Below are 23,864 nucleotides of genomic sequence, written 5' to 3'. Positions count from 1 at the left end.
AAAATTGGAGCTTTTTTTCCCTAGACACTCCAAGGCCAAAGTTAAAGGCAGGAGCTGAGCTCTGCTGGAGTAAAGAGATAAGATGACCATTCCTGAGACCAAGGAGACCTCCCTGACTACACATGCGCAGTAAGGCTCCTAGGGGGTCAAAAAGGAGGGGGCGCCACAGCACAATAGGTGATGCCAAAACTCCCACAGGCCTCTATGCTGGAATCCATCTTGGCAAAATGTTGTGCACGCATATGGGGAGGGTCCTAGGGCAGGTCAGGTGTGAGAAAAGAAACAAGATAATTGGCCAAAGGTAAACAGAGACCGGGAAAAACTGCCCTATATAAATGATTTAGCTGCCCTTTTACTGTGCTTCTCCCCACCAGGGAGGACACCTACACCCTTTCTCTCCTGGTGTATATTTCTGCCTTGCTTCTGTCTTAAATAAATCAACAGTTTCTCTGTGTGCTCTCCCACATGTTATGCTGTGTCTCTGATAATAAACTCTGTACCTGTGTTTTACAGTTTTTTTCCTCATTGAGAAATTCATTTTTCAAATGGGGCAAGAGCCAGGGGAACTTTGCTTTTAGTCTCTAGCCCCTGGTGGTGTAGTGGTTAGGATTCCTGGTTTTTCACCCAGGTTACCCAGGTTCAATTCCTGGGCAGGGAACTAAGATCCTGCTTTAAGCCACCACTCACTGCCCTCTCCCGAGATCAGGCCCACCTGGCCTGTGTTGAGCTGGGTGAGCTCTTTGGTATTATCTTTAATCTCCAAAGTCAAGGTTAGCAGAATTCTGAAGGATTTAATGACACCATGTTTTTCCATTTGGTATGTCCGCTTGCTTTGTTATCCACAGGAGGTTCATGCTCTATGAGGGCTGGCAGCCATGCACACATGAATCACACCTGAGGATGCCTTGGCATAGTGAATGTGGCCTCTCTGGGGACCCGCATCAAAAGGAAGAGAAACAGGACACAGAGACCCCTGAAAGTGCTCCTCACTTAAGGACAAACCTGAGAAACCTGCCTGAATCTTCAGAGGGTCTCCTCCTCTACAATCTCCCTGGGAGGGCTGCCCTCCCACCCCCACCTGCTGTTTGGCCTGGGAGCCCAGGCCCACCCACCAACCTGGAGCCTGTGGGAGGGGAGACCAGAGTACAAGGGAGGCAGAGGAGACGGCCTTGGAGCAAAGGCTGTAAAGGAGAGAAAGGGGAGGGTCCTGATTAAGTAGTGATTAACATGGGTTCCATTCAAATCCTGGCTCCACCCCAACCAGGTGTGTGGCCTTGGGCAAAGGACCCTCTCTGTGCCCAGTTTGCTCCTCACCTGTAAAACGGAGCAATACTTAACTACCCATGATCTCTTTGAGGATTAAAGGAGTTCATTCTAATTTGTGGAGCGCTCAGAACAATGCACTTGGTAAGCAACTGTTAATTTAGTGCTAAGAACATGGATTCTGGCAGCCAAAACACACCTGGCCCAATTGTGTCGAGACAGAGAGCCTTGCCAATCACAGCTAATGATCACCTCTCTACCCCCAAACAGGGTTTAAACATCCACCTAAGAGCACGTGGGAAGACAAAACTAGCTCTACAACAATCTAAAAGGTTAAGATGAATGTCTGACCCTGGTTCCCTTAGCCCAGAAGTGAGGCCAGAGTTGCTCCCTCAGTGACCTGGTGACACCCCCTTCTCCACAACTCATCCATCTGGTGTGAAGCTCGAGGATGGTTTCTGTCAACAAAGTCACCTAGCTCAGGGTTTTCAAACCCACTGATGAAATCAAGTTGGTAGGTCACAAGCAGCATTAAAAAAAAAATAAAAATAGTGGAAAATAGAAACTCTTAGGATAGTTTCAGGTAAAGTTTGCCATTTACGTGTGGGTGTCTTGGGTGGCAGTGTAAAAGGCATCCTCACACTCTTAGTGCTACTGCCAGCGTTGATCCAGTTGTCAGGTCTGCATCCTGGAAGGTGCTGGAGGATGCCTAGCAAATGCTGCCTGGGCCAGCAGAGGGCATCCCACCCGAGGTGCCCATTTAAGGAGGGACTGCCTGCATTCTCTCTCGGACCAGGGCTTGAGGGCCCCACTGCCCACCTCTAGAGAAGATTAGCACTGGGGGAGTGAAGCCTTGGGCCCTCTCCACCTCCAAGCCTGGCCTTTCTTTCCCACCTAGGCCCCTCCTTAGCTCTCCTACTCCCTGCTCCTATCTTCCCGTCATCTGCTTTCCTTCCTCCAACTGACCTCCTTCCTCTCACCTGTGCAGCCCCTTCCTTTAGGCCTCATTCTTTTCCTTGCTTCCTCCACCTTTCTCCTCCCTTTTCCACCCCCAACTCCTTTACCAGGACACACAAACACACAGAGTTTTTCAGACAATTCAGGCTTTATTTTTGAAAATAATTCTGTAGCTTCAACTTTCTTCCGTGAACTGAGGTCAGGCAAGAAAGAAAAACACACATGTTGCTCTCCAACCCTCCATCTGCGTCCTAATCTGTGCACACGGGAAGGGAATGCTTGGGGGAGAAGGGAAGGAGGCTGGGCTGAACGGTCTTGGCTGCCCTACCTCACACTGAGAGGGCCTCCAGAAGCCACGGGCCGGGCTAGCATGAACCGTCCCAGAGTGACAGGGAAAGGATTGGTTTTCAGAAAGGACCGGATAGGGGGCAGTCTGTTTCTTGGAGGAAGGATGAGGGAGGGGCGCCCCAGCACCCGAGGCTTTTCCCCCCACCCCAGCGGGTGAGCTGAGGAGAGGTTCTGCTTTTCCCCTTCACCGTTTCATCTTAGGATCACGAACTGCTAGGCTGCAGGGAAAGAAGAGCTGAGAGGTGGTCAGGGATAAACGAGAGGGGGAAGAAGAGAAATACAGGCAGGAGGGAGTGAACCCTGACAACCTAACAGCTCTGCCCAGACCCTGATGATGATGAAACCCCTTTGGTTAGTCTCATTTTGGCCACAAATACATCTCCTTCTCACATAATCCAGCCTCCCACCTTGCTCCAGTTGGGGGAAGGTGGAGAAGGTGGGGGACAGGTACAGGAGGAGGGCTCATACTCTGGCTAGAATAGCCAGGACAGGGAAAAGAGGCCTGATCAAGAGAACTAAAGTTGCCAACCTCTCCACAGATGTCCTGGGAGAAAACCTGGAACGTGGATTTTGTGGCCCCAATGAGCCCAAGTCTCTCCCTACCACACAGTGGTTTCCTGCTTAATAACTCCCCCAACATACCCCAGAAAGATTCCCCTGATTTGACCCCCTTGAGAACAGGAGAATAACCCTCACCTTATCATCTGTGCACTTGAATGCCACTCAAAAAAAGAAAGAAAAAAAAAAACAAGATAAATGGACCCAAGAGAGAAACACAGAGAGGATGATGCAGCCCAGGGACTACGGTCCCATCTTAGGCCATGATAGGCCAGGCGGGGCCCCAGGAGGGACAGGCAGGTGCTGCTAATTCCAGCTAGGATCATAGCCGTCCCAGGTCTGGGGTGGGGCCAGGTGGACACGGCGGCCCCGGAACAGGAAGCTGACGATGCCCTGGTAGCCGGCCCTGGGGACACCAGACTTGAGGTCATCCATGACTCCCAGGGCCTTGGCGAAGGCCTTGAAGCTGTCCCTGCTCGTGTACTGCACTCGCACCTCCCCCAGCTCACTCCGCTCACTGGTCCTCACTTTCTCCACCTGCAGCAGGGGAGCACCGTAGACACGTGCAAGGAAATCCCTGTCATAGGCCTCCTGTCGCAGGTAGGACAGGTCCAGCTGGGTGAAGGGCACGAAGTGCTGGTTCAGCTTGATAAACTTGAGGTGCTGGTCAAAGAACTGCCCATGGCTCACACCTTTGCGGCCAAAGGTCATCGTCCTGGAGATTTCAGGCCGCACACAGGCCCGGCCCTGCCGCTGCTCTGGCCGGCGCATCCAGTCGTCCCAGAAGGCCTTGGGCCACTTGGGCTCTAGCTCAGCCCAGAGCTCGGCCAACAGCAGCCAGCCCAGGCCAGGGAAGAAGTCTGTGCGGTAGAGCAGGTCAGGCTTGCTTGAGTCCACCATCTGTTCCTTGCCGTTGTCATTCCAGGCGGACACACACCAGAGGGAGGGGTCGGCCCTCAGCAGCGGGTACGTGGCCTGGAAGTACTCGAAGAAGTCTGGAGCCACCTCCAGGTCATCCTCCACCACCACGGCTGCTGGGAACTTGAACGTGTGAAAGACCTGGCCCAGCGCCCAGCGGTAGTGCCGGGCAATCTTGTAGTAGCCCTGGAACTTTCGGTGGTCGGGCGGCACTGCGATGTTGCTCAGGTCGGGCTGCCGGATGTGCGTGATGGCGCTGCCGTAGGAGGCGATGACCTGGGCTGTCTCCTCGTGCCCGCAGTCCTGGCTGACGATGACGGGGAAGTGCTCGGCCGAAGGCCGATAATGCAGCAGCTTGTCCAGGCAGCGCCGGACGGTGCTGCGGTCACAGGCGATGACCAGGATGGGGATCACAGCTGGCGGAGAGGTCACAGGCACGCGCGGCAAGACAGGCGGGGCCACGGTGGGCACCCTCCACCGCTGGCTCCACCTAGCATGATGCTCCCTGATCTGCTGCAACAGCCCCCGCTGCCGCTCCAACTCGACCTCAGCATCCTGGGCCAGGCGGATCACCTCCCGGGTGAGGCTGGCGGGGTCGTCATCGAGAGCACTGTCTGAGGGCAGCCTGCCAGGCGCCGGGCGCGTCCAAAAGAAGAGGAGCAACAGGGCGTTCCAGGCCACAAAGAGGATGGCGCCCCACAGCACGAGCCCTGCAGACTGCTTCTTCAGCATCCTGGCCCCCGCGGGGGAGGCGGGCAAGGGTGGGGCTCAAGGCTGCCCTTGGCTTGCCTGGCTCACACGCGCACAGTTCTAGGGATGTTTCCTCTGGGCTCCAGGATTAGGAAGCAGCCATGCACCTGAGGAGAGGAGAAAAACAACCATCATCACGAGGCATGGGGCTGCCCTGGAGTGGAAGAATGGGGCGCAGAAACAGATGGAAAAGTGCAGGACAAGGAAGGCCAGGACGTTAACTCCAAAGCTCTCTTAAAAGATAGCTGCCTGTTCCCTAATCTGGAGGGTCAATCTCTGCGGAAGAATAGGATTAGGAGAGCATGTTCCCGCACTCCAAAATGAGTTCATGAGTCCTCTGAAAAGCAATGTGGTTTTTTTGGGGGGGTGGTGGGGGGTGGGGGTGGTGGGGGGTGGGGGTGGTGTAGAGAGTGATGTTGGTGGAAGAGAGGAAGCAAAGGAATTCCACTTCCCCCTTCCCTACCTGACAGATTTTGTTTATCATCTTCTGTCCAGAGCTTAGGAGAGGTAGGGGTTAGACCACCTGCCTCCCATGCCTCAAATCAAACTACCCAAAGATTACTGATTTTAGGGCTTCCCTGGTGGCCCAGTGGTTGAGAGTCCGCCTGCCGATGCGGGGGACGCGGGTTCGTGCCCTGGTCCGGGAGGAGCCCACGTGCCGCAGAGTGGCTGGGCCCGTGAGCCATGGCTGCTGAGCCTGCGTGTCCGGAGCACAGAGCCTGTGCTCTGCGGCGGGAGAGGCCGCAGCAGTGAGAGGCCTGCGTACCGCAAAAAAAAAAAAAAAAAAAAAAAAAAGATTACTGATTTTAAAACTCTAATATCACACCTCAGGGCTAAAGCCAGCACCTTACCTAATAAAGAAGCACCAGAGGCATTCTCACGAAGGTCAGGAGCAAAGCCAAGCCACCCCAGATCTAATGACTATTTAACATTCTGTTGGAGGGATCAGCCAATGCAACTGGACTGCAGAACACAATCATAGGCAGAGGAAGTGGAGAAGAAGCAAAAGTATCTCAATGTACTGATGCTATGAGAATATGCCTGGAAAAGTCTAAGAGAATCAATGATAAATCCAACCTAAACAATCAAAGAATTGAGCAAGGTAGTGGGATATAAAAATTAACATGCAAAAATCAATAGCCTTCATATCCACAAATAATAACTCATTAAAAAAACAACAAATGAGGAAACCCTATTTATAATAGCCATGAAAATGATAAACTATTTAGGAATTAACAAGAAATATTCAAAAATCTACACGAACCTATAATTCCCGAAAAGACACAAAATAAGACTTAAATATCCCTTGTTCTTGGTTAGGGCATCTCAGCATCATCAAAAACCTCAATAAAAATACTTTTTTATAGAGCTAGACAAAAGTTCATAACAGAACATCTAGGAAAATGATGAAAACGAACGAGCAGTGAAGAGGGACTAGCCCTACCAGATATTAACATACTAAACATTACAAAGCCTCTATAATTAAAGGTATGTGGTGCTGGTATGTAAACAAACAGATCATCCAAAGGAATCGAATTTAAACGCCAGAAATACACCCAACTACACGCAGAAATCTAATGTATGACAAAGGGGATATTTAGAATTACTGGCGCAAAAAATGGTCTTATTAATGGTGTTACAACAATTATATAGCTACTTGGGGGAAAAAATAAGATCCGTACACAATAAATTCCAAGTGGAATAAATTCCAAGTGGACTAGACATCTAAGGAGAAAAATAAAACCATACAAGTGCTAAAAGAAAATGTATGTCAATTCCTCTGTAACCTTAGTGTAGGGAAAGGCTTTCTAAGTATGACTTAAAATACAGATGCAGTAATAAATAAGACACTTTTTGCATGGCTAAAAACACCATAAGCCAAGTCAAAAGACAAATAACAAACTGGGAGAGGATATTTGCAACATACATCACAAATAATAAACCAATACCCTCACAGACAAAGGACTTTTTAAAAACTGAGGGGAAAAAAGGCCCAAACTCTTGTCTATATGACTAGGGCAACTCACACACAAAAATATTAAAATGGTCCTTAGACATACGAAAAGGTATTTAATTTCACTCATAAGAAATATTCTAATTAAAACTATACTAAGATAACATTTCTCCACCCATCAGACTGGCAAAAATTCAAACACTTGTCCTATTCTCGTAACAGAGTCAGCTGAAGAACAGAAGTTCTTGATTTTGATGATGTCCAATTATCAGGGTTTTTTTTCTTTTATGAATCATGCTTTTGGCGTTGTAGCTAAGAAATCTTTGCCAAAGTCACAAAGATTTTTCCCTATGTTTTCTTTTTTAGGTTTGATAGTTTTAGGTTGTACATTTAGGTTTACAATTTTGAGTTAATTCGTGTATATGGTGTGAGATATGGAACTAATGTCCTTTTATAGCAGTCTGGCAGCTAGTCAAAATGCTAAACAGAGAGTTACCATATGACCCAGCAAGTCCACTCCTACATACAGACCCAAGAGAAATGAAAACATATGTCCATACAAAAACCTATATGGAGTGTTTATAGCAGCTTTATTCATAATTGCCAAAAAGTGGAAACAACTCAAATGCCCATCAACATGGGAATATGGATAAACAAATTGTGGTTTACCCATGGAATGGAATAATATTCAGCAATTAAAAAGGAACGTACTACTGATACACACGACACATGGACAAATCTCAAAATAATTATTCAAGATGTGAAAGAGTACATGCACATCAGTGGCTGCCTGGGGATGGGGCCAGTGAGAACATCAGGGGAGGTATTACAAAGGGACACTAGGAAACTTTGTGGGATCATAGTTTCATGGGTATATACATATGTACAAACTTATGAAAACTTACAATTTTAACTATGTAAAGTTTACTGTATATCATTTATACCTCAATAAAACTTTTTTAAAAAGATATTATTGGGTCAAATGACAAAATTAGAATATAGACCGTAGATCAAAGTATCAGTGTTGACTGACTGATAACCATAATGTGATTATATAAAAGAATATCCCAGTTCTTAGGTAATACACGCTGAAGTAATTAGGGGTAGAGGGCCATGGTAGATGCAACTTCTCAAATGGTTCAGAACAAAAATATCATGTATGTATATGAAGAGCAAATGGAGCAAAATGTTAACAGATGGATCTGAGTAATGGGAATATGAGTATTCTTATACCATTTTTATTCTTGCAACTTTTTTATAGTTTGAAGTTATTGTCAAATAAAATTTCTTAAAATCAAATATAGGGACATAGCCCACAGCTCTGACTAGATTCATCCAATATGGCCCCAGCTGGGCACATCAGTAAGAAGAACTGGGACACAATCCATTTTTCCTGAACTCCTCAATCACACCATGACATGCATCACACACCTGCTCTCTGCCAGGCTCTGGGAAGGGACTGGGACACACATCTAACAAGAAAAAGGCATGGTCCTGCCAACTCCCTCACTCTACCAGACCTCATTACTGAAAGGATCTACCATACCCTCCCATTCCAGGACAGCTGCCATTCCTGACCATGCAACTCTCTCCCTGGCATTCCTGCCTCTGGTCTCAACACTTCATATCCCAAAGCTTCAGGTCTGCACTCTCTTGTGCTGACTGCTCTGCCAGTTCCCCTCTGCCTCACAGACCAGTTCTCTAACCCTAGCTAAAATCTTGGGTCCCAGATCTCATCTCTGTGCTCCTGGACGCTCAAGCAGGCAGATCCAGTATCCAAGGATCAAAGGGCTGATCTTTAAGAGTCTCTAAAGGGAATGGATTCTGCCTCCCTCCTCAGAGACCCCTCCAGCCCCTGCAAGCACTACCACCCCCTGTCTTCCTCCTAGAAATCATCCACCCTCACAACTCCATCGCAGCAGTCTTCTCAGAAACCTCAAGTCCATTTCAGTTTTACTGTGTCATTAAATTTCCACTTTATTAGTGCTCATATACCAATTAGGGTTTCCTAGAAGAGAAACACACACAGATTTCCAGTTTCTTCCTCACTCCTCCCTCAGGATGTGGTCAATGTTGGAGTCCCTAACCCCCAACAACCTGCCTCCCAACTGACTGGGCAGGAATAGTCTTTAGATAAAGAGATGGGGGAAAGAAAAGAGAAACTGACTCCTTCAGCTGAAGTGTTGGCTTCAGGGCCAGAGAGCAGGCTTGTCTCTGACTTATCAATGAGCCACCTCAAACCAGCAGGCTCTCAGAGGGGTAGCAAAACCCCACGGGACCACATCCTCTCCACCCTGCACCCTGCTCCAGACATCAGAATTAGGTGGCCCACACCCACTACCCTGAGGCCTGGAAGACCTCCCAACACCTTCTAAGCCAGGCAGATCAAAGCAATCTTCTCAGCCCCTCTGCAGACTGTATTCCTAGCAAGTCTATAAACCTTGAGAAATGTTAGACAGCCCACAGGAGACAGCTGCCCCAGTCCAGCCAGGCCTCCACCTTAGCCCTCAGGCCCTTGTTCTCCACCCCACAACCCTTTTCTCTAAATTCTCAAACAGGACTTGCTTATCTTGCCGAAGGAGTACGTGATTGCTAGCCAGTCCCCTCTCTCGCCGGCTCTCTTTACTCCACTCTACTAGATTCCTTCCAGGACGCAAACACTCGAGCCTGCCTCAGGGCCTGTGCATGTGCCGGTATGCCTGGTCGGCTCTTCTCTCTCTTCTTCACCTAGTGTGTTCTGACTCACACCTCGCCAGGACACCTTCCCTGATGCTTTTGGACCCTGTGGCCCACCTCAGGCCCACCTCCCCTTCACAACCAACAGCACCAGCACAACGCTGTGCTCAACATCTGTCAAATCCCCTCTACCACCAGCTACCTGAGGAGGCAGACCCACTCCCCCAGTGCTGCCAAGCTGCTATGCTAGGATCCTCGACATTCAGATTTGCCTGCAACAAAAAAGTGGCTTCCATGTGGATGCCACACCCCCACAATCACTTAACTGCAATTCCCAAGTCCAAAAAGTGCTGAAAAGCCGAACTTTTCCACACTTGTTTGGCTTAACCTCATTTGGAGAAATCTGATCTAATGTGAGGCTACTTACAGTCTTTATTTATCCCATTCATATGTTTTGCTACAGAAAATAAACATGCTGGATTATCGTATGCTGCTCCAGACCTTCACTACACCATAAATGCACCAGATCATCTTTTTTAAATCCAAAAAATTCTAAATTCTGAAACATATCCAGCCCCAAGAATTTCAGAGTTATGAAAATAGAAGAGAAAGTTACCCATCCACTGCCATCATCCCATTTCAAGATCTCAAACGCTTTAAGCTGAACTCTCTTTCCTTATTATTAAATACTTAACTCCTGATGTGGCTCCTCAGCTGGTTCACCTATCACACACCTTGCTCCCCTCTAAGCAATCTTCCCAACAGTAACAGAGCATCCTTCTTAAAGTACACAACTGGTCCCAACACTAACTTGCCTTAAGAACCATACTGCCACTGCCCACAGACTAGAACTCAAAATTATTATTATGACACACAGGGCCTTCACAACAAACTGACTCCAACATTCCTTTTCAACCTCACCTCCAACCACTAACCCCATGAACCCCGTACTCTGGCCTCAACAGGCTACTTTCTCCCTCAATAAGTACCCTTTGTACACTGCTTTCTTTCCTCTGGCTGGTCCCGCATCCTGAAATATTATCCAAAGCCCCACCTACAAGCATTATACATCCTTAAGAACGCAGTTCCTTAACATCCAGGCAGAGCCAGGCTTCCCACAGCTATACTCCCACCGTACTCTATCCATACCTCCTGTCTTTCCTCTCCACACTGTAACAGAACCTGTGGCTGTACTTACCTGGCTCTCACCTTACTCCTTAGAAAAAAGGCTCTATGATCTGTATACCTATGACAGTGCTTGGCACATGTACGAAGTTCAAGTAGCTAGACGGAGGGCTGCTTGCATTATTCACTAAATCGGGGAGAAAGAAGACCAAACTAGCAGCCTAACAGTGAAAGATTACATTTTCCGAAGATGACTACCAAATATCCCATCCCACATGTTCTTCTTACAAAGTGACAATGAGGCTCCTCCCTCTAGAGCTGGGGGAGACGGGGTCTATGTTCCCTCTCTTTGATCTGTGACTACAGAGGAAGTGATGATTATGCGACTTACAAGGCTAGTTCATGAAAGGCAATACAGTTTCCACTTGGTGCTCCTGAGATGCCTGCTCTTGGAACCCAGCCACCAAAGTAAGAGGAAGCCCAGGCCATGTGGACAGGATACCTCTAGGTATTCCAGCTGACAACCACAGCTAAGGTCTGGCTAACAGTCAGCATCAGCCACTAGACATGGGAGGAAGCCTTCCAGATGATTCCGACCCCAGCCACATATGACTGCAAGTACATGAAAGGCCAGGAGCAAAACCACAGTGATCCAAAACCTTGGGTCACTTCTTTTTTTTTTTTTTGCGGTACGCAGACCTCTCACTGTTGTGGCCTCTCCCGTTGCGGAGCACAGGCTCCGGACGCGCAGGCTCAGCGGCCACGGCTCACGGGCCCAGCCGCTCCGCGGCATGTGGGATCTTCCCGGACCGGGGCACGAACCCTTGTCCCCTTCATCGGCAGGCGGACTCTCAACCACTACGCCACCAGGGAAGCCCTGGATCACTTCTGACTTACTCACAGGCCAGGGGTATCACGAGTCGCTGCCTACATTCAAGCGAAAAGGAACACAGACTCCCCACCACCGGGTGGGAGGAGGGCAATGTCCTATTGTAACAATATAGAGTGGGATATTTAAAGTTGTGGCCATTTTGGGAAAAGACAATTTGCTACATCTTCCTTTTCTAAAATAGAACAACAGTCCTTAACCTTGACCTGAGTACCTGATGTTCTGTTATTAATGACATTTGCCTGCAAGGCACAAACTCACAGTAGTTTTTTTTTGCCAGAGTTTTCACAACTCCTTCAGGGAAGTCACATAGCTGGTCCACACCACCAAGTACAAAGACATCTGCACTGTGGTGGGAGATGAGGAGTGAGCCTTTTTAGTGAATAAGACCCTCAACAAAAACCCAGGAGGTTCTGGGCAGGTTCCACCAACTCCCGTGGGTCTCAGCTTCTTCTTTTTTTTCTTTTTTACTTTTTATGGAGTATAGCTACTTTACAATGTTGTGTTAGCTTCTACTGCACAGCAAAATGCATCAGCCATACATATACATATAGCCCCTCCCTTTTGGATATCCCTCCCATTTAGAACGCCAGAGTGCATTAGGTAGAGTTTCCTGTGCTATACATATGTTCCCATCAGTTGTCTATTTTACACATAGTATCGATAATGTATATGTGTCAATCCCAATCTCCCAATTCCTCCCACCCCACCCCTCTCCCCCTTGGTGTCCATATGTTTGTTATCCATGTCTGTGTCTCTATTTCTGCTTGGCAAATAAAGTCATCTGTACCATTTTTCTAGATTCCACATATATGCCTTAATATACAATATTTGCTTTTCTCTTTCTGACTTACTTCACTCTGTATGACACTCTCTAGGTCCATCCACGTCTCTACAAATGACCCAATTTCGCTCCTTTCTATGGCTGTGTAACATTCCATTGTATATATGTGCCACATCTTCTTTATCCATTCCTCTGTTGATGGACATTTAGCTAGCTCAGTTTCTTCTTTTGAAAAACTGCCTATGAGCTGTGAGATCCCTTTTTAAAACTCTGATTCCTATGGTATTCTCTAGCCAGTTCTCTCTCTGTGACAAGAAAATGTTTCTTAAACAGCAAGAGAACACCAGATAGTCAACTTCTCACTGTAAGCAATAATGGAGAAGTCTTATTTAGCTTTTAGAAAGTATGCAAGTTGAAGGAACATTGACAGACCTTCCTTTCTGTCTCTGTGTTGCTTAGTACGTTCAAAAGCACTGCCTGAAAAAAACCAGAAAGCATAGAACATGCCACAGATAATGGAGACCTAACTGAATCACCTTCTTGTTCATTAGACCTCTGCTAGATTCCTGTACCTTGTACCAGGCTCCATAATTTCAAAAGGATGTTAGAACTGAAAGGGAGTCGGAGAAGATACACTAAATAATTGAAGGACTTAGAGAATAAGACCTAGAGCAAAGGGATGCAGGCTAAAGGGATATATGATGCTAGCGCAGCAAAAAGGATGAAGCCCTGGGAAACCAAGTAACCTTGGGCAAGTCACTTGCGCCTTAGTTCCCTCATTTGAACAGGGAGAGGGTTGATTTGGATCATCTCCAAGGCCCCTGGGCTCTGATGATGAAAAGGACAGTGACAATTTCCCCAGTGTCCCAAACAGGAAATGAGTTTAACCTGTCACATAGGCCACTGAGGTTAGACATACTACATTGCCTTCTAATCTGAGAAAAGGACAGGGAAGATCCGAGAGGCCTCAATGGTCTCGGGTAATGGGGTCAGGCAGGGGTGATTCACAGTTCGAGGCAGACGCAGGGGTGATGTAAGCATCTAAAAGAAAAGTCTACATGGTCTGAAAAGTATTATAAACGACAGAAGATAAAGCTGGACAATCTCAGCCAGTGATGTTCATAAAGGGAGGACTAATTAAACACATCACAGGGTCAAAGGTTAACCAAGGTGGAGCCTCACTCCAGGGTTCACTGTCCCGTGGGGACACAGACCAGCCGGCCACAGCCCCTGTGCTCCAGGGTTTATAAGATGGGGCCCTGCACGTCTCAGGGGCCCCCTACTCCACACACATTAGCAAACAAGTACGAGAAAGTTTTCTTGACAATTTACTTATTTCCACATCGAGTCAATTCTTCCTCCCGGCAGAGGAGAAAGAACCCCTAGTAACTTTTGGAATGGACGCGCGGGTGGGGTCTGGGGAAAGGCCCCTCGCATTCCGCTCCCCAAACCCTCTCCAGCGACCCCAGCTCCTCCAGGCCCCACACCCACGTCGGCCCAGAGGCTGAGTTTCACAACCAGCCCCCTCCCCGCGGAGCCCGCCCTCTCTCACCAGCTGGAGGCCCGGGATTCCGAAAGCGGAACGCAGAGCTCCACTTCCCGGCTCCAAAGGGGCCCGTGGCCGGGACCCGGGGCGGCCCGGGCCAAGTCCCTCTCTCGGGCACCGGGGCTGTCGGAGGACACGGAGGGCTCGGAAAGGGACAGCTTCCCAAGCCGAGACTCCAGCTCCGGAGCGCCCTCTCCGCTCCTGCGGGGCCTCCTTCAGTCAGACCTCGGTCCCGTTCCGGGGACAAGCCCCAGAACTGACGGACGCTGGCGTCCCCCGGCCCCCACTCACCAGGTCCTCCCAACTTCCCGGCCCTGAACTTGGCCCGCCCCGGGGCTTGGGGAGCGAGCCCGGTGCCCCGGCGCGTTCCAGGCGCTAGCACGGAGGCCGCCGGCACCTTCCGCCAGGCAGGCTCTTCCTGCGGCGCTCGAGGGCCGGACCGCCGGGCGGGCAACGTGGCCCTTCCCCGGGGAGGGCGGGGCGGGGCAGGCCGAGGGGCGGGGCCGGCTGCCCCTACTCGCCCGGGACCCCTTCTCCCCGGCTCGCCTCCAACGCTCGACCTCTCAGAAGGACTCGCGGTCTGGACACCCCAAGTTTTCCGGGGTCCCCAACTTCTGGAGATGCTGTGGAGACAGCTGTTACCTTTGAGCCCTTTGCCGCTCTCAATCGCAACTCCACGGGTCTATACCCATCAACCCAACCACACTCAACCCATTCCAGTCAGACTTCTTGCGTCTCCCCAGCCCCAGAGCCCAGGGCCTCGTGGGGTTGAGGGGCAGAGCCCTGCCAGAGGTAGGCCAAGCAGCCTGCCTCAGTAGTGCGTTTACCAAACCCAAAGCCAAGGATCCTCCCCACAACCCCTGGCTTCCAGGAGGGAGGAGTCCAGGGCATTTGAGAGGCTAGAGGGTGCAGGGAAGTAAGAACACGAACCAGGATGCCAAAAAGGAAGCCAAGGAGGAAACACCTGCAGCCAAAATCGAGAAAGAGCAAGCTGGCTTTTTTTTCTTCCTGTTTTTTGTTTTGTTTGTTTTTTCCTTTCGGGGTGGGTAATGAGTGCTGTTAGTTTGGAGCAAAAGAGCAAAGAGAGACAGACCTTTCCCTAGGGTACACCCACCAGACCTGAAGAGAAAAGGCCTCAATCAGGCTTTGTGGTAGCCCTGTGAAAGGGGGTGAGGGGGGACCCTGGAAAAGCCTAGATGTCCGTATCTGACCCTAACAAGTGAGGGTGGGGAGCTGAGAACTACCGGCTACTCGTGCAGATGACTTTCCTGAGAAGGATTGAGTCCAGGGCCAGCGCTACCATGTGATCAGGACACACTCTGGCACCAGCACGTGCCCCCACCCACTTCCCTCCCCTGTGTTCCAGAGCACAGAGCAGGCCAGAACTTTGTGGTATATGGTTACTGACTTCACTCACTAACTTGTTTCTAGGTGAAACTAGGAATTATGTGGGGTTTTAGAGAAACAAAGGCAGGACATGCCCTAAAGTTCCCCGCGTAGGGGTGAGGAGCTAAAACAAAATTGCACAGAGGCCATCACATGCCAGACCTGCATCCTGCCCCACCCCCAACCTCTCCTTTAACCCTCCTAGCAGCTCTGCAGAGTACACATTGTCATCCCATTCTACAGATGAAGAGTTTGAGACTCCAGCTAAGTGCCAACTTGCTGAAGGTCACAAGACCTAATGAGGGTCATGGCCAAGTTTTAGCCCCAGGCATTCCTGCTTCCAAAGATGGCACTCATTCCCTCTCCTCATGCAGCCTTGAGTGCAAGTGCTCTTTGTTATAGCTGTGTGTCCAGCATGACAGGCACACAGTGGGGCAGCAGGGAAATCCTGCAGTTGGAGCCCACCCCTGAAGGAGAAGAGTGAAAGAAGAGCTGACACCTCAGTGAGGCTGGACTCGTGTGTGTGTGAGTGTGTGAGTGTGTGTGTGTGTGTGTGTGTGTGCAAGGTCTCCAGTTTAGCTGATTGTGTGGACTGTGGCAGGAGATGGGAGCCAACCAGCTCCCATGTGCCAGCCAGCAGCCAATGCTTCTGTACCTCTGCCCCTTCTCTAAGCTTTTCCTCAGGTAGGAGACATGGAAGGCCTACATACTAACACTCCATGTCAAGGCAAGAGGGAAAACCAGAGTTTCTTAAAATGTAAAAAGTTGGGAAACACTGTAGGGCCAAGATATCAGGAGCTAAAATCACTGTCCCAGGACAAAGGCCAGAGAGGGATGCTGAAAGGTGGGGAAACCAACCAGCCCATGTGATGTCAGATTCCCACCTCTACCAATAATCCTTCTCCATCTAAGGCTGTTCAATGGGGAACAGGACAGGTAACTGTGTACCAAAACTCTCGCCCCATCATTATAGTCCTCTGTTTAAATTCCAAGGCTCACAGGAAGATCTAAGAGTAGAAATTCCATGACTGTCCCAAAACAAAGGGCCTGGTTAGAGAACAAGAATGAGCTGAATTCTTGGATGGAAGCAAGAGAAAACATTTGGTCTGAGAGGCAAGAAACAGGGTGATGAGTGCCAAACTGACCTGGGAAAAGAGGTCCTGGGCTCCTGATGGAGGTTTCAGGCAGAAGGGTTATAGGGGAAGGAGGGCAGAAACAAGGAGCCAGGTGCCTGAATTCTGGGGATGAAACTGGGAATGGATTATGTGAAAATGGAAGGAATAGGAAGATCTGGCCCCAGCCAACCCCCACTACTTCCAAAAGAGGAGAGGAGAGATAAGAAGGAAGTGAAAGTTGTTCCAGGAAACTACCCTCCCATAAACAATGCCTAAGATACCCTGAATTTTTATATAATTTGGAAAGAATTCATGTTCTGAACTTAAGAATTCATGCTCTGAAACCATCAGTAGTGGTAAAAGCAAAGTTTTAAATCAATGATGGATCTATTTTTCCCTCTCCCTTCCTCTCAATATCCCTTCTCCCCATAAAGACCCAGAAACTCAGTTCATTAAGATAAAAGAAAAAAGATTAATACAATAATCACTGAGCAGTGTCTGGGAAATGGAACTTTTGGTTAGCCACCTACAGTTCCTTTTGGGAAAAAAAAGGGTATAAATAAATTCAGTTACAACACACACACAATATGTGGTTTCAGTCTATCATTGTGGATAAGTAGCTGGACACCCAATGAGTGCTGTGCCCTGACATCCTGGTACCCCTGTGAGAAGGCTGTGACTGTCTTGAGAGGACTGTCTTGTGGAAGGGTCAGGCTGAGGGCAGGGCTACTGCTTTTGGTGGAAACAACAGGAGAGAGGAATTCTGGCTCACTCCAGGGAAGAAACATCTTAGCAGAGAGGCCGTCTGACAGGGCACTTGAGTTCCCCTCCCTGGAGGTTTGCAGCAGAATCCGAATGGCCCTTCTCAGGTCAGATGCTGTAGGAGCAGCACAGCACTGGGCAGGCAATCACAGCATCTGCCGCTCCACAATTGGGCAAGCCCTTCCTAATCAGGGCTTCTGTAGCTTCCCCTCAAGTATCAAACTGGGAGAATAATCCCTGCTCTGTTCTCCCCACAACAATGTCGTGACGAAAAACTTACACAACACAACAGCCTGGACACTTCACATAATGTAAGCACTGTACAAATACAGCACGACTCTGTGGTACTTCAAGTGCTTCGAAGCACTCACCGTCCTCCCAGGCACGATGAGGGCTGCAGAGGCATCCTGGGACCACACATCCCTGAGGGATCACTGTGATCCCGGTATCTAAGCAAAGACTAGCACCAGGAATTTGCTGGACAAAGCTAGGGGAGATGACAGGCCCACCCTGAAATCCAGACCTTCTAAAGTAGAAGCCTGGCCTCAAAGGGGCTACCTGAGGCATCAGACTAGAGAAGAAACATCTAGGGCCAGGAACTCCACCCAGGTCTGCCTGCCCAGCCCTCAGGCCCCTGGGGGACTCAGGGACTCCTATGGCAAGGAAGGAAGGGAAAAAAGAAATTAAGTCATAAATATGTGATTTTCAGCTTGCAAATGACCTCTGTTATTGTTGCCAGCACCCAGGGTATGTGAGGCCCAGGTGTTACACAGCTAGTGAGAGGCAAAGAAATGCTAGAAGCCAAGCTTCCTACCCCTTGCCCAGGCCACCAGACCCCACTGTCTATCAAAATTCCCAACACCTCTCCCTTCTACTGTTACTGTCACTGAGAAAAGCAGGCATCTTGGCAGAGGTAAACTGGAGTTCAAAGGAGGAGTGAGCAGAAAGTAAGGTAACCATGAACAGCCTATAGAGGGCTAAAAAATGACAGTCTGAAAAGCACTGGCATCTTAAAGAGCAGGAGAGAAGACCACGATATGGCACAGGAAGGAAAGGCCCAGGGTTCCATCTCCTAAACAGACACTCGGTCCTTGAAACTTCCACTTTTCTCCACCCCTCTTTAATCTGCTACCCCAAAGAGGCACACTTGCCAAGCTGACCGGAGAGCTCTGAGAGCCAACAAGGTATCTGGCAGAATCCCTCAATTTCAGTTCTCCTTGAACCCGTGCACCTTTGCCACCACTTCATGATCCCAGGTATTGTTTAACAGCAACAGGATGAGACAAATTCAGGGCAGGCTTTTAATTAAGGACAAATAAGGCTTTTGCCAGAACCCTATTTCAATAAAAGAACAAAACTAATTTAGAGTTTTTCTCTATGTAACTATACAAGCATATGAAGCAATGGCAATGTTACTGTTTTACATGTACATGGCCCTGGATACTTCTCAAAATCTATCATTTCATTTGTTCCTTGTGAACAACCTGTGAGGGACTTGGAAAGTTAGTTATCCCCATTTTGCAAGTGAAGAGAACATGGCAGAGCTTAACCAACATACCTAGGGGTGTACACTAAGAAAGGCAGAGCTAGAACACAAATCCTGATTCCCAAACCTGTGTTCTGTTCCTCTGCTCTTACCATGAGGTTTCATGGCCTACACTCCCTTATAGGGGAAGGAGGAGAGGCAACTTAGGAGGTTACCTAGACCATCTGCTACCTGCCCCCCAAGGCAGTTCTATTCAGTTAGCTGCCCAAAACACAGCAGCCTGCCTCAGCCTGGGTAATCCATTCCAGTGTTGTGCTTAGCCCAAACTGGCTTGGAATCCTACTACCTCAGCATTGAAAAAGCCCTTACAAGTAATCTAACACAACCTCCCTTCAGAGGCCTAAATAATTTTCATGTTCTCCTTGGACTAACCTCACAATTGCCATTGCTCACAACCCCTTACAAGGTAATCCTACCTGGGTAAGGAGCAGCTGGGAACAAGCCTGCACCCAGAGAGTGAAGGAGAGGTGAAGTTTCCTGTGTACCCCTCAGGGTAAGGGTTCCCATCACGGCAACTCCTCAATGACAGTGTCCCCAGACTTACCCCACTCAACATTTTCTGCACAGGAGCAGCAAGACACCAAGTGGGAAATGAGACACAAACCTTACCTTTCTTCTGCTCCCCTGGAGATCATCAAACCCCCATCCAGCACTCCATTTCCAAACTGAGAATCCCAAATCAGATACACCAAACAAAGTGCGGCTTCTCTCCTCTTGTCCAGGTCCAAAGTCCATGGCTGAGTGGACTCTGAGGGGGAGGAGTCTGGGGGGGAAGGGTTATGTCCAGGCCCCTCCCCCCCAACTGCAGGCTTCAGTGTCCCTCCCAGAGGTCTATTACATCCCTTCATTCAGCTGGTTTATTAAGCCCAGAGTCTGGTGATAGGCAGATCCCTGGTACTATCCCATCTCTTGTTCAGGGAGGGGAAGTCATCCACTGTGAGGGCTGGCGAGTCCGTCTTCTGCTGAGGCTCATGAGAGGAAACAGGCCTGAGAACTGACATGGTCCAGGAGGCTGATTTCTGTGTTAACCTGCAGAATATTTAAACATCATGACACTCTCTAATCTATTATATACCCAGAGGGATGTCTAAGACTCCCTACCTAAATTAGACTCCTTGACTCTATCATCAAAAACCCTTCCTTAAACACTCCACAAGGTTATACAAAGTTCCTACCTCATTCACATATTGCACCCCAAAACAGTCATCTCATCAATATGTATACACGTATAAGGCTCAAGATACAGGAAAGACAGCACCTAACCGCACTATAGGAAAAGTAACCAAAAGCACTAGTGTGTGGAGACTGTCTTCTAAGAAATACAGAAAAGAACATTCTCCCCCTGTTCTCGCCTTGTGAGTGCCACACACTAATCGCCCTACATCTCCCAAGCTTCTTAGGGTGTGCAGTGTTTTAATCGGCCAGCTCTCCCAGTCTGAACTAAATCCATTCCACACCTAGATGCTGGCACCTTCTACAAGCATTCTTTGCTCCCTTCCCTTCACCCGCACCTCCCCTTCTGCTTCCAAAACTGTGCCATGGATGTAATTCCCAATCTCCGTCAAACTCCTTCCCGGGGCCAACTCCCGAGAGCACTCTCCTGAAACGTTAGAAGCCTGAGTCCTACCAGCAATAGCCCCAGTGATGTTCCAATTTTTCAATCCGGTGGCCCACCCTGGCCGCCCCCTCCCTTCTAAGTGTATTCCTAAACACAAACACACACACACACACACACACACAATCGCGCGCGCGCGCTCTCCCCCTTCCTTCCTGTAGGGGCGTGGCGCCCACAAGAACGCCCCCCAACCCAGGAAAGAATTTAGCTCCTCCCACCCTTCTCAGAACCCCGCGTTCGGTGTTCACGGGGAAAGGGGTGACAACGCGACCCTCTCTAGGTTCTGACCCCTTCCCCTCCGCTGCCCAGACGACCCTCGCCCTATCTGCGCTGGGTCGTTACCTGGGCCCTCCCCCCTCCCCCAACCTCAGCAGGGAGCCGCGGCCCGCCCCAGGTCGGACTCCAGGGCCCAGGCCGGACTCCAGGGCCCAGGCCGGGTCCCCGTTGCCCGCCCAGGCCCCACCCCCTCGACCCCCGGCGGCCCGGCCCTCCCCTCGCACTCCTTTCCCCCTCCCACCATCTACCGCAGCCACTTCCGCCCGTCCTCCGGAAGTGAGTCCGTGGCAACTGCCACCACCCGTCACCCGATTTATCTCCCCCCAGCCCATCACCCCCGCCACCAAGGGAGCAGGACTTGAGGTTGCTCTGCAGTCACTATTAACAGGACTGGGGACGAGGCGTGGGCAGGACAGGGTGTGAGTGAGAACGGAGCTGGGGACGACAGTACCGGCCGTGCAAGAAAGGGCGGGACAGAGTTTGTGGCGGAAAGCGGGAGCTCGCGTCAAGTCGAGCCGCACGGGAAGAAGAGCGCATGCGTCACGATGCCTCGGTCGGGTGCTTGGACTGCCTGGCCCGGAGGGAGTGGGCGGGAAGGGGGCGGAGCGAGGAGCCCGGAAGTGGGGGCGGAGCCGGCCTGGCGCCGGTTCACCTAGTCCACTTTGGTCTTAGGGTCGCCTAGCAACCGCCCGCGTGCTCAGGGTTCTGGAGAAAGCCCCGAGGGCTACCCTCTCTGGATGCGAGTCCTGGTGAGAAGCAATTCTGGAAGCACCAAGGGTTGTGTTCACCCGTCCCTGTGCTGAGAGCTCTATAGCCGTACTGAAGGAAAGCTGTTTTGTTCATTGCTTACTGTTTCTCGCTGCATCTCTCACGGAGGCAGGACCTTCCTTGGGTCTGAAAAGAGAAAGAAAAGAGTGAGACTACTCATAAATTAAGCCCTCCCCCCGCGCCCCCACGACAGCTCTCTGTTGTACACGCCTCGTGTGAAACACTTTTCAATTATTAGTACCCACAGGTCGGAACCACGGTTACCATTCCCTGAGCAGCAGAGAGCTCTGCCCGAGATTACGTGGCTAGACAGTGATGGAGGCTGGACGCGAACTTCCCAGTCTGTGACACTAACCTATGTTGCCACTATCGTGTGCCACCTGTGACCATTCTCCTCTTAAACCTTTCTACACCTTCAAACATTGGACTTCCAAAATTTCCCTGGTTGCTTTTTTCTAAATGTATTGGTCTGACTTGCTTTTGACTTCAAACTGAATCCAAGAGAAGCTACTACTAATTTTTGTTCATATGTCATCCATTTAATGACGTGTTCTAGAATTTTGCCAGGACTGTGGACGGATTCGCAGCCTTTGCTTTTTCCCCCTCTTATTGAAAACTGGAACTTAGGCTCCAGTCTTCTGGCATATCTTCTTTGATACTGTGATTTATAAGAAGAAATATATGTATTTGGTCTTTGTCTAGTTTCTGATACCGAGCTCCTAAAATCCTTGGAATTTTCATAAGTGATAAGAGCACTAGGAGGATCTTTTGTTCCAATATTTGATTTTTGACCCTAGTTCCTGACACAGGGCCACTGAAACCCTTGGCATTTCCTGGGTGATAGGAGTGTCATTTTTTCTAATGAGGCAACTTTGGGTGGGCTCCTGGATAGCTTCCGGATGGGGGCTGATCATTGGAAAGACCAAGCTGTGATTAGAAGGTTGGAATTTTTAAGCACCCCCTCCCCAGGCACTCCCCCACCCCCGCCATTTTCTTGAGATGAGAGAAGGGTTGAAAATGGAGCTAATGATAGATTAGGCTTAGGTGATGAAGCATCCATTAAAATCCCAATAGTATGGGATTCAGAGAGCTTCTAGGTCGGTGAACACATCCAGAGACCGGGAGGGTGCCACACCCCCAACTCCAGAAGGACAGACGCTCCTGTGCTCGGGACCCTCCCAGGCCTTGACCGCTGTATCTCATCTGGCATTCATCTGTATCCTTTAATAAACTAATACACATAAGTGTTTCCCTGAGTTCTGCGAGCTGCTCTAGCAAATAATCGAATCCAAGGGGTAGGAGGTCACGGGAACCTCCAGGTAGAACAAAAGTTGTGACTTGCAGTTGGTATCTGAAGCAGAGTCAGTTTGGTGGTACTGAGCCCCTAACCTGTGGGATCTGATGTTATTCCAGATTGTGTCAGAATTGAGTTAAATTGTAGGACAAGCAGCCGGTGTCACAGAGAACTGCTTGGTGGGAGAAAACCTCCACACATTTGGTGTCAGAAGTTAAGTGCTCTGTATGAGTAGTAAAGAAGACACATAGGATAAAAGACTGGGTTTTTCTAGTACATACGTTGATCTGACTTGCTCTTAAGGCTGAATCCAAGAGGAACTACTACTAATTTTAAGAGTTCATCCATTTAATGACATGTTCTAGAATCTTGCCAGGACTATGGACGGATTTACAGCATCTGTCTTTCCCCCTTTTTTGAAAACTGGAACCTAGGTTCCAGTCTTCTGGAATATCTTCTATCCATGTGATTTCTCCAGATTACTAGCAGTGACCAACTTGCATATTTTCAATACTGGGAATGTAATAGTTGCTAGGTCAGGAGTCGTGAAATGATTTTTTTTTATTTGGAAAGATGTCATAGTATTAGAAACATTCTTAAAACAAAATTTATATTGCTGCTACACTCAAACAATACAGGTCCACAAATAAGTTCCTGATCTTTTCTCAAAAAGCTGTCTTTCTCATCTGAATTAATGTTAACTCCACTTCATTTTCTCAGGCCAGAATGCCAAGAGCCATCCTCATCTTCCTCTCTTACATCCTCTATCCAGTCTGTCAGGAAACCCTGTTGGCTCTATCTTCAAGCTCTGTCTAGGATTCAACACCTCAGCATTCTCACGGCCCCCTTCATCGCGCACCTGGACAACAAGGTCCCTCTGTCCTTACTCCCCTCCTCCAGTAGCCTAGTCTTCACACAGCAGCTAGAGGGATCCTGGCATTTCTCTGCTTAAAACCCCACAGTGGGTCCCCCGTTCACTTGGAATAAAAAGCCAAAGTCCTTACAGCAGCCTACAGAGCCCAACACCAACTGGCCTGCTTACCCCTAACTTGCTCTCCCTTTGCTTACTCTGTCTCAGCCACACTACCCTCATTGCTATTCCTTGAACCCACCTCAGGGCCTTTGCACTAGCTGTTCTCTCTGGGTATAAAGCTCTTCTTCCGGATACTTTCATTACTCTTTCAAATATTTTCTCAAATGTCACCTTTCTCAGTGAGGCCTTCCCTGGCCAACCTATTTAAACCCTGCCCCTCAGCCACAGCACTGCCAGTTTCCCTTTACTCTGCTCAATTTTTTCAGTAGCACTCACTTAGCAACTCCCAACATATTTATTA

General features: G+C 49.3%; 1 protein-coding gene across 8 annotated transcripts in view; it reads right to left on the bottom strand.

Moving 5' to 3' along the window:
• Window positions 1-2,359: 2,359 nt before the first annotated feature.
• MGAT1 (alpha-1,3-mannosyl-glycoprotein 2-beta-N-acetylglucosaminyltransferase) overlaps window positions 2,360-23,864 on the bottom strand; it is a 75,637-nt gene continuing 54,132 nt past the window's right edge. For 2 of the 8 annotated variants that reach the window (XM_060296796.1, XM_060296797.2), the window contains exons 2-4: window positions 21,319-21,362; window positions 19,187-19,606; window positions 2,360-4,901 (exon numbers count right to left, since the gene is read on the bottom strand). In XM_060296796.1, coding sequence (XP_060152779.1) covers window positions 3,433-4,776 — 1,344 coding nt within the window. In that variant the 5' untranslated portion in view covers window positions 4,777-4,901; window positions 19,187-19,606; window positions 21,319-21,362 and the 3' untranslated portion in view covers window positions 2,360-3,432. The other 6 variants (XM_060296799.1, XM_060296800.1, XM_060296801.1 and 3 more) reach the window with 6 other exon arrangements.

This window comes from Globicephala melas, chromosome 3 (genome assembly GCF_963455315.2).
Source record: "Globicephala melas chromosome 3, mGloMel1.2, whole genome shotgun sequence".
NCBI lineage: Eukaryota > Metazoa > Chordata > Mammalia > Artiodactyla > Delphinidae > Globicephala > Globicephala melas.
Note: the sequence above shows the minus strand (reverse complement) of the source record. Positions and strands in the feature narration are given on the sequence as shown.